This window comes from Paroedura picta, chromosome 3 (genome assembly GCF_049243985.1).
Source record: "Paroedura picta isolate Pp20150507F chromosome 3, Ppicta_v3.0, whole genome shotgun sequence".
NCBI classification, from domain to species: Eukaryota; Metazoa; Chordata; class Lepidosauria; order Squamata; family Gekkonidae; genus Paroedura; species Paroedura picta.
Genome location: NC_135371.1, coordinates 46,897,263 through 46,916,115, shown reverse-complemented (window position 1 = coordinate 46,916,115; position 18,853 = coordinate 46,897,263). Strand labels below are relative to the sequence as shown.

The window sequence follows — 18,853 nt, the reverse complement described above, 5'->3', positions numbered from 1 at the left end:
TAATTTAAAATTTCATTAAAATGCAAATAGCACAATTTGTGTGCTTAGCTATAAAGTATGTATTTTATGTTAAAGAAATGTTAAAACAATAAAATAAGTTAATGTTCACACAGTAAACACTGCATGTATTTAAGTTTCCCCGAAAATTGCTCACCTTCCCAGTCTTCAAGAGATTCCCCATACATTCTGCCTGTCAGTTTTAGGGAAGAAATAAAAGTGGAAAGTTCCCCTGCTGCTTCTACCACATTTTCAAATTGTACCTTTCTGTTCTCTACAAAATGCAAGTGCAGTCTCCAGGGCTTGATACAAAGATTGCCTCTAAAATCCTTAATGAAATATTTATTATCTAATTGAAAGCTAGCAATAAAATGATAAACTTCATATTTCTGTGTGACTTAGAGACTTCATTTTGGGACTAGTTTTCTTTGTAGCAAGGCACAAATGACTGATATTTAAACAATTCATTCTGCAATCACAATAGACAGTTAGCTCTTATAAACCCATTAATTTTAATGGTCTTAGAAGGACGTAATTTTTAGAATTGCATTGTTATGCTCTCATATATATTTTTTATTTAAAATATTTATTAGCCAGCTTTCTTCCTTATGGGACAAGGCAGTTTATTATGTGTATAAAACAGAGTAAAAACAACAGTTATAAAACCTGTAATAGTAAAAAGTTTAATAATGCCAATTTGGACTGCCAATGAGAAAAGCTAAATCAATCAGAATTCCATTCTAAATAAAAGTGTCTTCAGCTGCCTCTTAAAAATTGACAAGGAGGAGGCCAGGGACACCTAACTGGGGAGGTTGTTCCATAATTATGGAGCCAATGCAGAAAAACTTTAAAGGACAAAAGTAACATTTTTAATTGGGCTTGGGTGTGGACCAGTAGCCAGTGTAATTATTGTAGTATTGGGGAACATAATAGCCGGCCTGGGTCTGTCGTCTAGCAGCAGCATTCTGCACTAGCTGCAGCTTCCAAACACATTTTTAAATATACCATATTTATCCAAAAGGAAGACTGCCATAAATATAAGACAAATCCCCCTTAAAAGATAAACACAAAAGGTTTTGGAATTGCTATTACTGTACTTACATTCTGGTAAATTGAGTATTCCAATCCACTGTTTATGTAAAGTATTTAAACAAAGTCCATAGCCAGGTATTCTAAGGTGGGTAACATCAAAAAAAACATCAATGTATTTGGATATAACATATACATTTAATCTTCAACCATCAGAACACTTTTCTGGAATTAAGGTCCATTGCAAAAAATGGGCCTTTTTTTGAAGAAGATGGGTGTAGGCGCATACATGAAATAGTCTCTGTAGTTAGAAACAGCAAGCATTTGTGCAAATTATAATATCTTAAAGCTGTCAAGAAAAACAATACCATAGAAACAAAGAAGAAAAACAAGATACCATAAAAACAACTTCTAAATACAGTTAACTAGTTGTAATCTCACTTTATTATTTGAGTTCTAGAGATGAAATGCTTTGTGGTTGCAGTAACTATCCAGACTTCGGTATGTACAGAATTCCCACTGACTGAACACTTTTGAAGTCGTGTTCAAATGAAATTAATATTGCTGTAAAGCTAAATATTTGTTTTTGGAAATTATTATTTTTGTTTTAATTCTGGTTTTCTTTTTCATTGTAGTCCATGCAGTGTAATACAGAAAATGGTATGTATAAACAAAGTGGGTTTTTTTAAAGCACTAATAGGTCAGTAAAATTCCTGTGTGTGCTATATACTTAAATCCCATTATGACTGTCTCTTGCCTGGATGGATGCTAAATTTAATCAGTAGATTAGTCAGTTGATTCATAAGCACAAATTAAAACTGAAACTTTAAGATGAACGGAGAATTGTATCTGATGCTATTTTGCTCTGAAGTATTTTTATGGTAGAGTGTAGAACAGGAAACTATTGCCGATGGTCATTTCTTTAATCATGGGTTGGTACCATGGTAATATTTCCAATTACATTACCTTACATTTAGCGTCTCAATAAATCTTTATTACAATGTGAATAATTTAGTTCCCTGCTAAATAATGTAAATATTTTAATCAGTTGAGTCTTATTCTATTTGCAGTGATCTAGTAGTGTGACAGTGAAGGAAGGGAACAACATAGCAAAGGACAAATCCCAAAATGTTTTCATTGCTGCCCTCCAAATGAATATTTGGAATAAAAATACTCACTCTTCAACTGCAAACCACTTTGCACAACCACCACCCTGGCCTCCTTTCAAGGAAGGAGTAAGATAACATAGTGGAGTGCTGGTGGTTTAATTCCCCTTTCTTGACAGCCAGTTTGCTCTCTCCTGGTTGTGTTGGCAGTCTCACTCTCTGGATTGAGGTAATGTGCCTCTCGTTGAGGAGACAGCAGGCCGGCACCCAGTAGTCATATGTCGTCGCCCCCCCCCCAGCTGTTACAACTGATGTTGATGGAGTGCCCCATTCTTATGACCCAACTAACTGTTCAGGCTCTTGCTTTATATTGTTTGAAAAGCACTGTAGATTCTGCAGGTTATCGTATTCTAACTGCTGACTGCTGCTGGCAGGGGAGGAGAGATGGGGAGTTCACTTCATAGAACAGCCATCTTTTAATGTACTGGGGATTTGTGGGTTGGGTAGTTTTATTCTTTTATTGTAAATTGCCGTAAGTCTTTGGGAGCAGCAGTATATAAGTAAAAATATAAATAAATATAAATAAATAAATAACCAATTCCTGGTTTTTAATCTTTACAAGGGCCTTCTATTGAGTTGGAGAAGAGGCACAGCGAAACACCATCAGATCTTGATGCTATCAGTGCCAGAATTGTTGAAAAAGAAGGAACAATGCAATTAAACATTACTTGGACCATTAGTGCAGATGGTAGGTCTCTTAATGGAATCTGAGGATGGCTCTTTGCACTTGGGCTTGAAATGTTACAAATGTTCACATACTGCATGAGTAATGCACTGATGGCATTTTTTCTTCTGTTTTTATTAGTGGTGCAAAAACAGGGACCTCATTTAATTTTGTGATGTGGGGACAGGATTCACAAGCTTAAAGCTCTGTGGTGGATCCTAGGCATGCTTTCAGCTTATGGGTGACACTTTGCCAGTGGGGAAGATGGGAGTAACTCTGTCTGACTTCCTCTTCCCACTGAAGACCCTCTATTATTTTCTCATGATTGACTTGTTAAAAAGTACATACAAAACATTTGGGCTTGCAAGTGAAAATGTTGCCTAGGTATTACCAGGTGTATCTTACAAAGGTGTGTGCCTGGAATTGAGGTTAATTTGTGATTTCTTACCAAATGTAATATAGCAGCAGATGTGCATTTATTAGTACAAAATGTGTGAAGCAGCTATTTTGATGTTGTAGAAGTGTTGCACCAGTCTTAGGACAAAGTAGATTATAGGATACTTGTATCATACATTATATATCATTCAAGTAAAGTTGTTTGGTTTCTTTTGCTTTTCCCCAGCCAGCATTAAAGCACTGATGGCCACGAAGATATGTGTATCAACATACGGTCACCCAACATGTATTAGATGTGATTATGCAAAACCCTTTGAAAGCCAAACCAGACATGGGGATCAAAAAGTAAGAACCATTTTCAAGAGTTACACACTATGCTGTTCTTGATCAGAACATGTGGCCAAATTACGCTTTTTGAAGAATAGGCATAGCTGTTGAACTGGCTGGAGCTGGCACATACCTTCTCCAGGCACATATTAAGGACTTCCACAGACCCACCTGGCTCAGCCATTAAGGAGAAATACAACTTGGCATCATCCACATATTGGTGGTGCCTCACTCCAAATCCCCAGATGACCTCTCTCAGTGATTTCATGTAGATGTTAAATAGCATGGGGGACACGTTTGAACCCTGTAGGACCCTATAGAATAAATATGATGGTGCCAAGCAGGAGTCCCCCAGCACCCTTCTGGAATACGTTTCCCCTTTACTCCATTGCAAATCACTTTTCCAGAGCAAGAAAATAAACCCTTTGAAGAATGTAAAAGAAAAAAAAATGTGTTTTATATATTGTTGATTACTTTGAGTAGTTGTTTTTAATGTACAATGCCAAGTCTATATTACTGAAGAGAAATTGGAATATGTTAATTTGAATACTGACAACAAAAAAGTAGAAAAATCTGAATAAGTATTTTGAGTCTGGATAAAGCAGCTAGTTGGTTCTTCTTTGTGTATCACACTGATAGGGCTTGTGTCCATGCAAAGTTGGGATTCAGAAACTTCCAGAGCCATTTGTTTGACCCTGAAATCCCATTTCCTCAAGCCCACAACTCAGACTGAGCATGCCCAGAGCCATGCTTCTTCAATAAATCCCTTTTGTTATTATGCCAAGTATGTCCCTTGGAAAGGGAGTAAATGTGGACTCTGACACTTCCAAATGGATATTCCTTTCTATCTCTTCAACCAGGCTGGTTGGTTTGACATCTACCAGAAATAATTCTTCTTTGGAACAGCTGGAGAATGCCGGCAAGGACTGTTCTGGCACTTAGAAGGGCTTGTCAAACAATTTATGAAGACTTTTGCTAACAGTTTCTGCTGTTTCTACTGGATATACTGTTAGGCTTTTTTTCTGCATGATCTAGGAAGGTGATGGTATAGGGCAGCTCTCCCCAACCCCCGGTCCGGGGACCGGTACTGGTCAGTAGATCAGTCGGTACCAGGCCGCGACACCTCCTCGTCCTCCTCCCCGGCTGCTGCCTCAGGGGCTGCCCTACCACTCTGCTGCCGGCTCATCTTTGGTGCTCTCCGGTAGCCACCATGGTTGGGGCTCCTCCTTGGCGTGGCACTGCGTAGCTGCTGCTGGCAGCCCCCCAGTGGCGGGAAAGCAAGCGGAACAAGGGCTCGGCGGCGGCGGTGTCCCTCAGCAAAAGACTACCCCCCCCGGGCCTCAGTAAAATTGTCAAGCATTGACCTGTCCCCGGTGATAAAAAGGTTGGGGACCACTGACATAGGGTATAAATTCTGGACACTGTGTTCTATGCTATTGTGACTTCTGTATTAGCCTGCTTTTTCACAGTGATGTTATAAACAATTTTGGACAGAAACAGAAGGTTTGTTGTTGTTATGTGCGAAGTCGTGTCCGACCAATCGCGACCCCATGGACAATGATCCTCCAGGCCTTCCTGTCCTCTACCATTCCCTGGAGTCCATTTAAGTTTGCACCTACTGCTTCAGTGACTCCATCCAGCCACCTCATTCTCTGTCGTCCCCTTCTTCTTTTGCCCTCGATTGCTCCCAGCATTAGGCTCTTCTCCAGGGAGTCCTTCCTTCTCATGAGGTGGCCAAAATATTTGAGTTTCATCTTCAGGATCTGGCCTTCTAAAGAGCAGTCAGGGCTGATCTCCTCTAGGACTGACCGGTTTGTTCGCCTTGCAGTCCAAGTGACTCGCAAGAGTCTTCTCCAGCACCAGAGTTCAAAAGCCTCAATTCTTTGACGCTCGGCCTTCCTTATGGTCCAACTTTCGCAGCCATACATTGCAACTGGGAAGACCATAGCCTTGACTAAACGCACTTTTGTTGGCAGGGTGATGTCTCTGCTTTTTAGGATGCTGTCTAGATTTGCCATAGCTTTCCTCCCCAGGAGCAAGCGTCTTTTAATTTCTTTGCTGCAGTCCCCATCTGCAGTGATCTTGGAGCCCAGGAAAATAAAATCTGTCACTATCTCCATTTCTTCCCCTTCTATTTGCCAGGAATTGAGAGGGCCGGATGCCATGATCTTTGTTTTCTTGATGTTGAGTTTCAAGCCAACTTTTGCACTCTCCTCCTTCACCTGCATCAACAGGCTCTTTAGTTCCTCTTCACTTTCTGCCATTAGAGTGGTATCATCTGCGTATCTGAGGTTGTTGATATTTCTCCCTGCAACCTTGATCCCAATTTGTGACTCCTCTAATCCCGCATTTCTCATGATGTGCTCTGCATACAAGTTAAATAGGCAAGGCCTTGCCGAACTCCTTTCTCAATTTTCAACCAGTCAGTGATTCCATGTTCAGTTCTCACTGTTGCTTCTTGACCTGCATATAAATTTCTCAAGAGACAAATAAGATGCTCTGGTATTCCCATCTCTTTAAGAACTTGCCACAATTTGTTGTGTTCCACACAATCAAAGGCTTTAGCATAGTCAATGAAGCAGAAGTAGACGTTCTTCTGGTACTCCCTAGCTTTCTCCATGATCCAGCGTATGTTGGCAATTTGATCTCTAGTTCCTCTGCCTCTTCTAAATCCTGCCTGTACTTCTGGAAGTTCTCGGTCCACATATTGCTGGAGCCTAGCTTGTAAGATTTTGAGCATAACTTTGCTAGCATGAGAAATTAGTGCAATGGTGCGGTAGTTTGAACATTCTTTGGCATTGCCCTTCTTTGGAATTGGAATGTAAACTGACCTTTTCCAATCCTGTGGCCATTGTTGAGTTTTCCAAATTTGCTGGCATATTGAGTGTAGCACTTTTACTGCATCGTCCTTTAAGATTTTGAATAGTTCAACTGGAATGCTGTCACCACCACTAGCTTTATTGTTACTCAGACTTCCTAAGGCCCATTTGACTTCACATTCCAGGATGTCTGGCTCCAGGTCAGTCACTACCCCATTGTGGTCATCAGGGATGTTAAGCTCGCTCTTGTATAGTTCTTCTGTATAATTTTGCCACCTTTGTTTAATCTCTTCTGCTTCTGTGAGGTCCCTACCATTTTGGTCCCTTATCATACCCATCTTTGCATGAAACGTTCTCTTCATATCTCCAATTTTCTTGAAAAGATCTCTGGTCCTCCCGATTCTATTGTTTTCTTCTATTTGTTTGCACTGTTCATTTAAGAAGGCATTCTTATCTCTTCTAGCTTTTCTCTGGAATTCTGCATTCAGTTGGGTGTATCTTTCTCTTTCTCCCTTGCCTTTCACTTCCCTTCTCTCCTTAGCTATTTGTAAAGCTTCCTCAGACAGCCATTTTGATTTCTTGCATTTCTTTTTCTTTGGGATGGTTTTAGTTGCTACCTCTTGTACAATGTTGCGAACCTCCATCCATAGTTCTTCAGGCACTCTGTCTATCAGATCTAATTCCTTAAATCTATTTGTCACCTCCACTGTGTATTCGTCGGGGATATGATTTAGTTCATACCTGAGTGGCCTAGTGCTTTTCCCTACTTTCTTCAATTTAAGCCTAAATTTTGCAACAAGAAGCTCATGATCTGAACCACAATCAGCTCCTGGTCTTGTTTTTATTGACTGGATAGAACTTTTCCATCTTTGGCTGCAGAGCACATAGTCAATCTGATTTCTGTGTTGACCGTCTGGTGATGTCCATGTGTAGAGTCGTCTCTTGGGTTGCTGGAAAAGAGTGTTTGCTATGACCATTGTATTCTCTTGACAAAATTCTACCAGCCTGTGCCCTGCTTCATTTTGTACTCCAAGGCCAAACTTGCCTGTTATCCCGGTTATCTTTTGGCTTCCTACTTTAGCATTCCAATCCCCCATGATGATAAGCACATCATTTTTGGGCGTTGCTTCTAGAAGGTGTTGTAGGGCTTCATAGAACTGATCAACTTCATCCTCTTCAGCAGCAGTGGTTGGGGCATAGACCTGGATTACTGTGATGTTGAATGGTTTGCCTTGGATTCGAACTGAGATCATTCTGTCATTTTGGGGATTGTATCCCAAGACTGCTTTTCCTACTCGCTTATTGATTATGAAGGCTACTCCATTTCTTCTGCGAGATTCTTGTCCACAGTAGTATACCTGATGGTCATCTGAATTAAATTCACCCATTCCTGTCCATTTTAGTTCACTGATTCCTAAAATGTCGATGTTCAGTCTTGTCATTTCTTGTTTAACCACGTCCAGCTTGCCTTGATTCATGGATCTGACGTTCCAGGTTCCTATGGAATAAAAATCTTTACAGCATCGGACTGTCTTTTCGCCACCAGTTACTTCCACAACTGAGCGTCCTTTCGGCTTTGGCCCAGCCGCTTCATTCATTCTGGCGCTACTCGTACTAGCCGTCTGCTCATCCCCAGTAGCATATTGGACACCTTCCGACCTGAGGGGCTCATCTTCCAGCGTCATATCGTTATGCCTATTGGAACTGTCCATAGAGTTTTCATGGCAAAGATACTGGAGTGGTTTGCCATTTCCTTCTCCAGTGGATCACCTTTTGTCAGAGCTCTCAGCTATGACCTGTCCGTCTTGGGTGGCCCTACACGGCATAGCTCATAGCTTCACTGAACTACGCAAGCCCCCTTGCCACAACAAGGCAGCGATCCTTGAAGGGGGAAACAGAAGGTAGGGGATAAATTAAAGAAATAAGGTGTGTTGCATATCCATATTCAGTTTATACAGATTTGGATTACATAATCCCATGCAGTATTTCAGTATCCTAAATTTACTGAGACATAAACCTGTGTGAATTTTGTTGTTAGCATCTGAACTTTTGTCTTGTGGTAAAGGGGGAGGATTTTGTAATCTGACAGGATGGTTTGTTCTTGTTTAATTTCAGTGGCAGTTCTACTATGTTGGATTTCCTATAGAACAGAATACCAAGTACTTCATTGATGGATACAACCTCCCACCAGCCAACCCATATGAGGATGCTCCATCAAAATTAGTCATTCTGACTTCTCCAGGTAACTGAAAAAATATCATCTTAAATAAATTTGCATGGAAATACCTGATATGAATTTAATTTCTTTACTGAGCATGTATTCTTGCACGCTTCAGCTGTTTATAGAACTGTGAGCCTAGTAGCAGGCTGGGTGCTTGCTAGTGTCTTCCCTCCTTATGTAATCAACACTATTGGAGGAGAGACTTCATCACCTGTTGGCAAAGAGATAGTGCCTAACTTGATTCTGAGTACTTCCTTCATTACTGGGAGTTAAGTGATAAACTCTGGTGCATTTGTTTTCCAGTTCTCTATAAGGCAGGGGGATAGAGACTTACTTATAAAAAAATAAAACTGGGAATTCAGAGAGCCTGCTAAACTTCTCCTTACAGTGCTATATTGATATAAGAATATTTTAGTGCTGATGTTTTTTTTTAAAGGCAAAAGTCCTGGTAGTAGTGAGGTGATCACCTCCAGCACCAAAAGAAAAGCAACACAGTTTGAATAGGACATAGCACTTCATAGTTGGTTCCCTGGGCAAAGACTGGCAGGCATGGGGGAGGACTCTTCTCATCCCCTCCTAATTGCCAGGTGCAGCCCATCCCAGGAATGCTTCCCTTCCCCCTCAGCAGTCTTGTGTGTCAGTGGACGCCACCCCACTCTTCCCCAAAGCATGTGTTCAGTTTTGATGTTTAAAATTCAACTATGATATTGATGTAAGCATGCACAAAAAAATAAAAAGGGATGTGTGCCTGTGCCACCGGTGATGGCAGTGCCCTCCCTTGAATATCCAGATGGTTTAGGCATGTGCGGAAGAAAATAAACATGACTCCACAACTGGGAAAATGCAGAAATAAGGCAGAGACACAGAAGAACTGTGCCCAAACTGATTCCAGAGCTTGAGAATCAACTGCCAAGCAAATCGGTAGTAAGCTGAGTTGCAGGAAAGCCCACGTGCTCATCAAAGCATAATCCAGTTTGGTAATTTCTTTATGGCTTCTTTGCAATTACAATACCCATTTACACTGCAGTTTGATATTTGCTGTGTATGTTGTTACTGCACACTGTTGCTATCATATAATGTATAAAATGGTCTTTTGACATTTTTAAAACTAGTAGCTTAATCTGCTAAAATGAGCCTAGTCCTGAAAATGTATTTTTATTTCAAGTCTAGAAAACTGAAAGATTTGGGGGGGTGGTACTTCATAAAGCTGTTATAAAACGTATATAATGCAATCTTAAGAAGCTTACTGATACATTGAGAATTCTGTTTCTATCAAAGCTCACTGCTTGATATGTAAGGGAGTCAATAGCCGCAGTCCTAAGACCACTTTCCTAGAAGTAAATCTCATTAAATAGAAACAAGTACGAATCTGAGTAGACCAGCTTAAGGACTGAAATAAAGCAGGAGATCTGTGATTCTGTAATAGTGTTACATCAGTGTACAGTTGTAACCCACTTTATCTTTCCAGGTAAACTAATAATTTAGTGGTTGGCAATTATATCTTGCCAATTTGAAATTGTTTGCAACTATTGTGTGCCCTGGGGAGCCTCTTGTGGCGCAGAGTGGTAAGGCAGCCGACATGCTGTCTGAAGCTCTGTCCATGAGGCTGGGAGTTCGATCCCAGCAGCCGGCTCAAGGTTGACTCAGCCTTCCATCCTTCCGAGGTCGGTAAAATGAGTACCCAGCTTGCTGTGGGGTAAACAGTAATGACTGGGGAAGGCACTGGCAAACCACCCCGTATTGAGTCTGTCATGAAAACGATAGAGGGCGTCACCCCAAGGGTCAGACATGACTCGGTGCTAACACAGGGGATACCTTTACCCTTATTGTGTGCCATGAGCCTCAGTGGAGGGTGGTATACAAATGTAATAATAAATAAATAAATAGATAAATAAATAAATAAATAATACTAGATTGGTTTACAACAACTTGAAGTGAAAAGCTTGCATAACTTCTTAATAATAAAATATTTCAATTCCACAGGCTGTGAAGATGATATACTGAAATACAGCAAGGCTTGTATAGAAATAGGTAATTTTAATTTCAGGTTTTTTTATTTCCATATCTTTACTAACCTAAAATCGTATTTATTCTTTCTACCTAAAGGAGACACTCATGCTGTCAAATATTATGATACATTATTTCTATTTATATTTACAGACCGGCCCTATTGTACCAGGCATCTTGGGGTGGCTTACAGTAATGTATAATAAAAGCAGTATTAATAAATAATTCCAATAAAAACATAAAATATAGTAAAATACATTAAAATTGGTAGAAGTATTACACTTTAGCATTACTAATAATAGTAGAAGGTAGGAGTGCCCAGTCCCAGTCTAAGAAGAAGACAACGAAAAAGAAGAAGAGTTGGTTCTTATATGCTGCTCTTCTCTACCCGAAGAAGTCTCAAAGCGACTTACAGTTGCCTTCCCATTCCTCTCCCCACAACAGACAGCCTGTGAGGTGGGTGAGGCTGAGAGAGCCCTGATATCACTGCTTGGTCAGAACAGCTTTATCAGTGCTTGGCAAGCCCAAGGTCACCCAGCTGGCTACATGTGCGGGAGGAGTGGGGATTCAAACCCTGCTCGCCAGATTAGAAGTTCACGCTCCTAACCAATACACCAAGCTGGTAGAGAAGGCCCATATAATATTTTGGATCTTCCAGGCATGCTGGCCCTGTGGAACTGTGTCAGTTCTGTCAGGGCCCTGATGTTCTCCAAGAGGTCTTTCTACCAGGTGGGGGCCAGTTGAGGCCAGTTGAACTTCTTTGAGACTGGCGACTCACTACTACTTAAAGCAAATGGCCTGGGAAACAAGTTGGGAAATCCCAATTCCTGCAGGGAGTTAAATAAGGCTGCCACTGTTGTCTGCGCTGTGATGTCACTTCTGAGGGTATGGTCTGGTAGCTCTATAGGTGAGAAGTGCTAGCCAAAAAGATGAGTAGAAAAGGGCACCTGGACAAATCATTGTCTGCTTTCCTCTCAGCCTACTCCCACAGTTGATATGATGACATGTTAAATGCTGTTTACTCTGCCAAAGTGCATAAGGTGCAGGCTATGGATATGGTTAGCTTTCCTTGTTCTACCATATTTTCAGTAAAAAGCAGATGACATAATCTAGATCAGCCATACTCCTGGGAAATTTGAAGGGGGCCACAAATTGAGAAGGGGCATTCAAAGGGGCCTTGGTAACTGAACCAATGATACTCTTTTTGTCGCATATGACACCATTAATTGCTAGAAAGTTCAACCTTTGTCAAGGGAAAGAAAAAAGATATATAATATGTTCCTTTGTGTGTGCTTGAATTAATGCATTTAAGGAAAAAAATTATTGCGCACTCTTCTCTTGGCTGCATGTTCTAGAAATCTGTCTCACATATACATAAGACTTCTGCAACTCACTCTACGCAGGCATATCCTTAACCTTGATCTGGAAGCTACAGCTGATTCAAAATACAGCGGCCAGGGTCCTCACAGCAACACCATGGAGGTCCCACATTCCGCCCATCCTCCATCAACTGCAGTGGCTACCAGTCGAATTCCAGATCAGGCTAAAGGTTCTGGTAATTACCTTTAAGGCCATATGCGGTCAAAGCCCAGTGTACCTGAGGGACTGCCTATCTGCTTATGCCCCCCAAAGAGCTCTACGCTCTGCCATCGCCAACCAGCTAATGATCCCTGGCCCAAAAGAAATCCACTTGGCCTCAGCCAGGGCCAGAGCTTCTCTGTCCTGGCCCCTACCTTGTGGAATAAGCTCCTGGAGGAGATCAGGGCCCTGATAGATCTGAAACAGTTCCACAGGGCCTGCAAAAGGGAACTCCTCCACCAGGCATTTGGTTGAGATCGATCAGAATCAGTAACATCTGCTGGGCCCCTGAATCTCCCTCCCAAGAACCCATACACCTGAACCATGGACCTGTTGAACTGTTATGAATTAGACTGTTAGCTTCAGTTATGGTTGCTATTGATATAGTTATTATTGTTACAGTCCACTTATAGGTTATGTTATGAAGAAACAAAGTTCTATATATTGTTTATGTTTCATGTGACCCGCCCTGAGCCTCAGGGGAGGGCAGTATACAAATATATATATGAGAGAGAGAGAGAGAGAGAGAGAGAGAGAGAGAGAGAGAGAATTGTTCATTCTTAGCTTAGGTCTTTTTTAGCCTAGGTCATTAGACAAGTGGCCAACCTATTGCAGGCGGCACTGGAACCTGAGAAGAGCTCCTAAAAGGGCCATGGCCAAAATACGGTTGTGAAAAGCAGCAAATGTTTTAAGAATAAAGTATGATAGTGCTGTGTTGTCCTGACATCTTTTGAAGGAAGGTGAGGTACAGATATGTAGTTGGGGATGGGAAGCAATGGTACAGGGCAATGCTTTATGAGCTTCAGAGGTATGCTTAGTTGGAAAGAGTGACTGTCTATGTGTATACACATTGCATATTGATATCTGTGTACATAGGTACTTGTAGTCTTGTATTTGCTTGATACTGAATAAGTATTATGGCAATAGCAACAGCTGCCTTGGGTTAAACACACTAAAATCACAATGAAAGTTCTTTTGGAAAATAAATTGAAGGTCTTAGTTTGGGATTTCTTTATATTTCACAGGAAGTCTGTGGGATCCAAACATAACTGTATGTAAAATGGATTCAGATATTGAAGTCAATTTTACAGCTAGTACCTTAAGTCCCATTTATACAATCCTCATTTGTGAGTCTGAAGATGAATGCCGTGATCCTACCATATTTCATACCAAGGTACAATATTTTTGTTCAGATAGAAGATTAGAGATCTGCTCTGCAGGTTCCAATTTATTAGTCGTCTCTGGCCCTAGAGTGGCTTACCTGGGCCTATTCTGCATCTCTTGATTTTCCCGCTTTTATTCTTGCCGATCTCCCCCCGATTCGGGCTCGGGCATTATGAGTGATCTGCAACAAACATTATTTCCGAAACGAAACAGCTTTAACATACTTGCGTCATCTGCATCACGTTAGTTTAAATCGATTCCTGACTTTCTGACGTACTTCCCACCAGAGTGCACCTGGATATGGTTTTTTTATTACCGTATCTGTACACTTTTCCATTTCTGTGCTGTCTCAAACAATCTAAGCTCTCAAAACAGAGCTGAACAGTGTATTTACTCGTGAAACAATTATTCCCCCTTTCTTTCGACTCCGCGAGTCGACCAATCAGCAGGAGATAAACACGTTCTGTCAGCATTGGAAGGGGGGGGGGTTGTCGACCAATCAGCAAGAGAGAACCACGCAGTGTCAGCATTGGAAACGCGGGAGTTGGTTGACCAATCAGCAAAAGACAGTTCCGTAACGTCACCATTGGGGAGGAGCGGGGGGAGGAATGCCGGTTAATCCGAGTGCCGAGGACATCTACACGTGGATCCTTTGGTGCATCCGGCGCAGATTGGTAGATATTCCGGAAAATAAGCGCTCCCTGATATTCCGAGGCAAAGGTACGGTGAATGTGGGTCGAGGCATGACGGTTGCAGATGGAAAATTTCCATCGATGGAAATCAAACTGGAAATCGATTTCAGTGCAGACGGGAGGGACTGAATCGGCCTGGGAGTGGAATAAAAGCTCCGTGCAGTTTACACGCTGGCCTTGACCAAGGCTAGGGCCTTTTCGGTCCTGGCTCCGACCTGGTGGACTGAGCTCCCAGAGGGAACTTTCTGTATTCCGTAGTGCCTGCAAAACGGAGCTCTTCGGCCAGGTCTATGATTGAGGCCAGGTGGCAAGAGTGATCAGCCCCCCCCCCCAAGAAGTGGCGGTGGCAGAATCAATCAGCACCCTCTGCACCGCCCCCCTCTTGGAAGTTAAGATCATGGACAAAGCCTTCCCACCAAGGGCTTAGCGAATTATTTAGTCCGTGGCGCCGCGGACGTGTTAAGGATTATATTTATGGAATGTTGTGATCCGCCTCAAGCCTTTAGGGGGAGGTGGGTAATAAATAAAATGATGATGATGATAAAGAGTGTAAATTATTTTAATGGTGATTTAATCAAGCAATATATGTGACTTAAATCAATATATGTGATTTAAAATGTTTTTAAGCTGTATATAAAACAGCTAATTTTCTTTTCTGTTGTCTTTGCAACAGAAGAACGATACTAGGATTTCTGAAATAATACCAGTGAATTCTCCAAGTAGCAAAAACTACATAGAGGTAAGGTTGAACAATGAATAAAAGGATAATTCTTCTGAAACCATTTCCCTGTTTTTCTTCCATATAGCTTGCACTATTTATTTGTTTATTTGGATTTTTATACTGCCCATTCTTTGCGGCTCTGGGCGGTTTGCATGGAACACTACATAAATTTACATGGAACATTATAACAATCTATAACATTATATAATTTTCAATAGAGCAACACAATCTAACAGTAACAATTACAACACAACATGAATAACAACAATGCTGGGGAGATCAAATTGTCCTTTTTTTCATGCCAAAGAGGATTATGAATGCGCAATGCTACAGTTTTGTTTCGGTCCAACTTCTTTCCTTAAAGAAAAGGCATTGTTATGTGTTAAGCACATTACCCCAGAGCTAGTGGTGGTTAGAGATTCAGATCCCCACTCTGTCATGGAAGGTTGCTGGATGACCTTGGACCAGTCACACACAGTCAACCTAAACAATTTCACAGGGTTGTTGTGAGGATACAAACAAAGTAAACAAGTAATAACTCAGCAGCATGATGTTTGTTCATTTCCTTGTCTTCAAGGATTAACTGCTACTCTGGTTCTGTTTATAAATTTATAAAGATACACATAACAAACAAATTACATATATACGAAAATAAATGTGTCATTTTAAAAAAATTATACTTAAATTGCTTTAATTCAGTTTCAGTTTTGTCTGCCCAAAAGCAAGGCTTTCCATGCTACCAGAAAATGGACTCTTGTTGCTTCTTATTGTACAAATAAAATATTATTCAGTATTCAAACACATAAATTAAAAGAGAAACTATTTACTGTTGTACAAAAACGATGATGCAGTGTCCTGAATCTACCAATGAATCAATCAATTGTTTATTACAATAAAAGATCAGCATAAAGAAACAACCATAGGAGAATTACACATCAACTATTCAGAGAACTATTCAATAGGAACTATTAATATAATATAAATCTATCTGTAATCTTTAAACCTCCCCCCGCTCCGGAGGAGTGGGAGGAATAAAGGAGTAAGGGCAAGTGGGGAGGAGTTAGGGCGGGCCCTGTCCGGGATAAAAACTCGGAGGGCCCAATCAGGAGCCGCGAAGCGGCTCCTGATTGGGCCCTCCGAGTATTACTCGAGGGCCAAGCAGCCAATGGGGAGCCACGGAAAGCGCGGCTCCCCATTGGCTGCTCAGCCCTGCCTCGCCTGGGTCGGCCGGGGAGTTGCCGCTCAGAGGAAGAAGCCTTCCCCAGCGGTAAGTCCTCTGGCCGGCTTCCCCTCGCCCAGGGAGCCTTCTGCCGGGCCCTGGTGCAGGCTCACCTGCCCTTGGGCCCGGCAGAAGGCCACAAAGCCCACTCCCGAAGTCCCAAGCCTTCTGCCGGGCCCTGGGGCAGCCGAGCCTGCTCCTAGGCCCGGCAGTAGGCCGCAGAGCCCACCGTCCCCGTCCGGAGCCTTCTGCTGGGCCCTGGGGCAGCCGAGCCTGCTCCTAGGCCCGGCAGAAGGTCCCAAGGCCACCTACCTTACTCTGTTCCTCCCTTCCTCCCAGCATTCCCTTTCTCCTTCCCTTCCTCCCAGCATTCCCTTTGTTTTTCCCTTCCTCCCTTCCTCCCTCTCTTCCATCTGCCTCTTTCTGGCTTCCTGTTTCTCTCCCTCTTCTTCTGTCTCTATCTTCCTCCCTTTCTTTCTGTCTTTCTGTCTCTCTTTCTCCTTTTCCTCCTTCCTTCACCCCATCCCTCCACCTACCCATCATGCTAGGGCCCGCTGTATTTTGGTCACAGCGGGCTTAATATCTAGTCTCTAAATAAAACAGTAAGATTACTAGGAGTCAGCCAGTTTCTTCTGTCTTGTTATGCATGTATGTCTTGTTATGCAGCACAGAATTTGACTGCAAGTAATTTTAGTAGAACTGTCAGCATGGAGAAGAAAAGTATAAAAAGTGATCAGTTCTACCTGGTAGTTTAGACAAGGTTTGCTTAATATATCAAGTGTGAATATCCTGGTGAAAATGACAGTGAAGAAGCATGCGTTCAATGGATTCTACCATCCCTGACTGGCATGGGCATAAGCATTATGCACAGGGAATACATTCATACCTCACTTCTAATAGAGCAGATGGAAGAGCATTGAACTGAGCTAAAGTGAAAGCTCTACGATGTTTAGGTACTTACTCTAATGTACATAAGTACTTAGATTGAATGAAATTTTTATCACTATTTCCTATTATTGGATTGGAATACATCTGTGCTCTATCATTTTGGAGAGCAATATCCCATAATCTTTGTCTAACAATTATCCTAGTTTGTTGATATGTGAATGTCTATAGATGCAGCCTGGGGGCAAATGGCAACAGAAATTGACGGAAGTGATGTTTTTTCCACCTCTGCACCCCCTGCCATAGCTGAACAAGGGCCTGTTGTTGTACCCTTGGAACCCAGTGCCATGCCCCCCCCAGACAAGTGGCATAGTGGCCTCCTGACCTCCCACTGCCATCCCTCTGCTCTGCCTCCGCTGCAGTGAGTGAGCCAGCTAGGCGAGGAGCTCTGGGAGGTGTGGGCAGCCATCCCTCACACCCAGCCTCGCCTGTCCTGAGGTCACCTCAGCAGAGCCTACCATAAGGAGACTCCAGCAGGCCTGGAAGGTGGTGACCTTCCCCCCCTTGGGGTGGCCGAGAATCGCCATTGCTGCCACCAGAGTGGGTGGGGAGGCCTAGTGGGTGGGAATGGGGGGAGGAGTTATCAGGGCAACCTGTCACTATCTTCTCGCCATCCCCTACTCACCAGAATATGGCAACCTAGTGAGTTGGACAGTTGCTTTATTCGCAGTGGAGAAAGGTGACGAGAATAGAAATGACAGTGGCCAGAGTGAAAGCAAGAGTGGTGGGCACACCCTCCATGCCCCTGTGCCTACTGAGCACCTCCCAGAAGTAGTGCTGCTTGAAGCAAGTACCCTCAAGACCACCTCCCAACTGTGAGGCCTTTCTGTCTATGGGTGTGGGGAAGGAGTGAGACCCAGGGCAGGCCCGCAGGCAGTGGGAGTTCCCCCTCACTCTCACCCCCCATGCTTCCGGCTCTCCTTTGCAGGCCTTTTGGTTTCCCATGTGCTGCTCCTCTGCTCAGGTGGACAAAGAGTGTGAAGGAATGAAACAAGAGCTGCAGGGCCTACTGAGCACCTTCCAGAAGCAGCACTATTTAAAGCAAGCATCCGCTCTGCCGCCTACCATCTGCAGGGCCTCACTGATGGTGCGGTATCACAGCTCTTGCTTTACTCCTCCAAATGCTCCCCCCCCCCACAGTAAGGCCAGAATCGAGAGGTGCTTTCTTCCCCGCTGTCACTTTACTTTCTCCTCCAAGTGCTCCTGATGTTGGCTTTCCTGGCTTACTGTGGCTGGGGTGGAGAAATGGCGGTGTGTTAAGTTAGCAAAGATCTGCCTTTTTTGGAGGTGTGGTAGCCAGCCAGCTGATCTCCTTGCTATCTCCCTCTCTCATGCACACACAGTGCCTCCTTCCCCCTCGCTCTTTCTTTCTCACTTTCTCTCCTCCTCCCTTCCTTCTATGTTCTTTTGTTTCTCTTCTTCTTTTCTTCCTCCTTTCTTCCTCCCTTCTTTGTTTCTTTTCTTTTCCCTTCCAGCTGTTCTCTCCAGAGGAACTGGTACATGGAGATCAGATGTTATTCCTAGAGATCTCCAGGCCCTCACCTGGAGGTTGGCAACCCAGCTTCCCAAAGCATCCCCCCCCCCCAGCCATGATGTTTCCACACAGATTTTATTGAAGAATCAGATCCTCACATGTATTTTTTGATACCCTGATTATATCAAAGCAATGTTAAAAGAAGCCAACGTGATGGAGTTTATCCTCAATCTTATTCATCTATTTGGGTATCTAAAAATGTTAGTGAAGTTAGACCAGAGAGAAAAAAACTTATCTTGACCCAGAACTATAACGCTTGAAGCCAGGCACGTGTTTCTAGTGGTAGTAGACTTGCTTCCAACCTAAATAAAACATTAGGTATACAATAAGGCTCTCCAAACAAAGATCTAACAATTCGTACAAGTTGTGATAGT

The 18,853-nt window shown here is 42.7% G+C and overlaps 1 protein-coding gene across 3 annotated transcripts in view; it reads left to right on the top strand.

Moving 5' to 3' along the window:
- The window catches only part of IL17RB (interleukin 17 receptor B), a 40,882-nt gene that overhangs the window by 10,440 nt on the left and 11,589 nt on the right, over positions 1 to 18,853 (top strand). For all 3 annotated transcript variants that reach the window (XM_077325539.1, XM_077325540.1, XM_077325538.1), the window contains exons 2-8: positions 1,662 to 1,686; positions 2,755 to 2,880; positions 3,479 to 3,597; positions 8,514 to 8,640; positions 10,603 to 10,650; positions 13,230 to 13,378; positions 14,734 to 14,799. In XM_077325539.1, the coding sequence (XP_077181654.1) occupies positions 1,662 to 1,686; positions 2,755 to 2,880; positions 3,479 to 3,597; positions 8,514 to 8,640; positions 10,603 to 10,650; positions 13,230 to 13,378; positions 14,734 to 14,799 (660 nt within the window). The remainder of the gene's footprint in view (positions 1 to 1,661; positions 1,687 to 2,754; positions 2,881 to 3,478; positions 3,598 to 8,513; positions 8,641 to 10,602; positions 10,651 to 13,229; positions 13,379 to 14,733; positions 14,800 to 18,853) is intronic.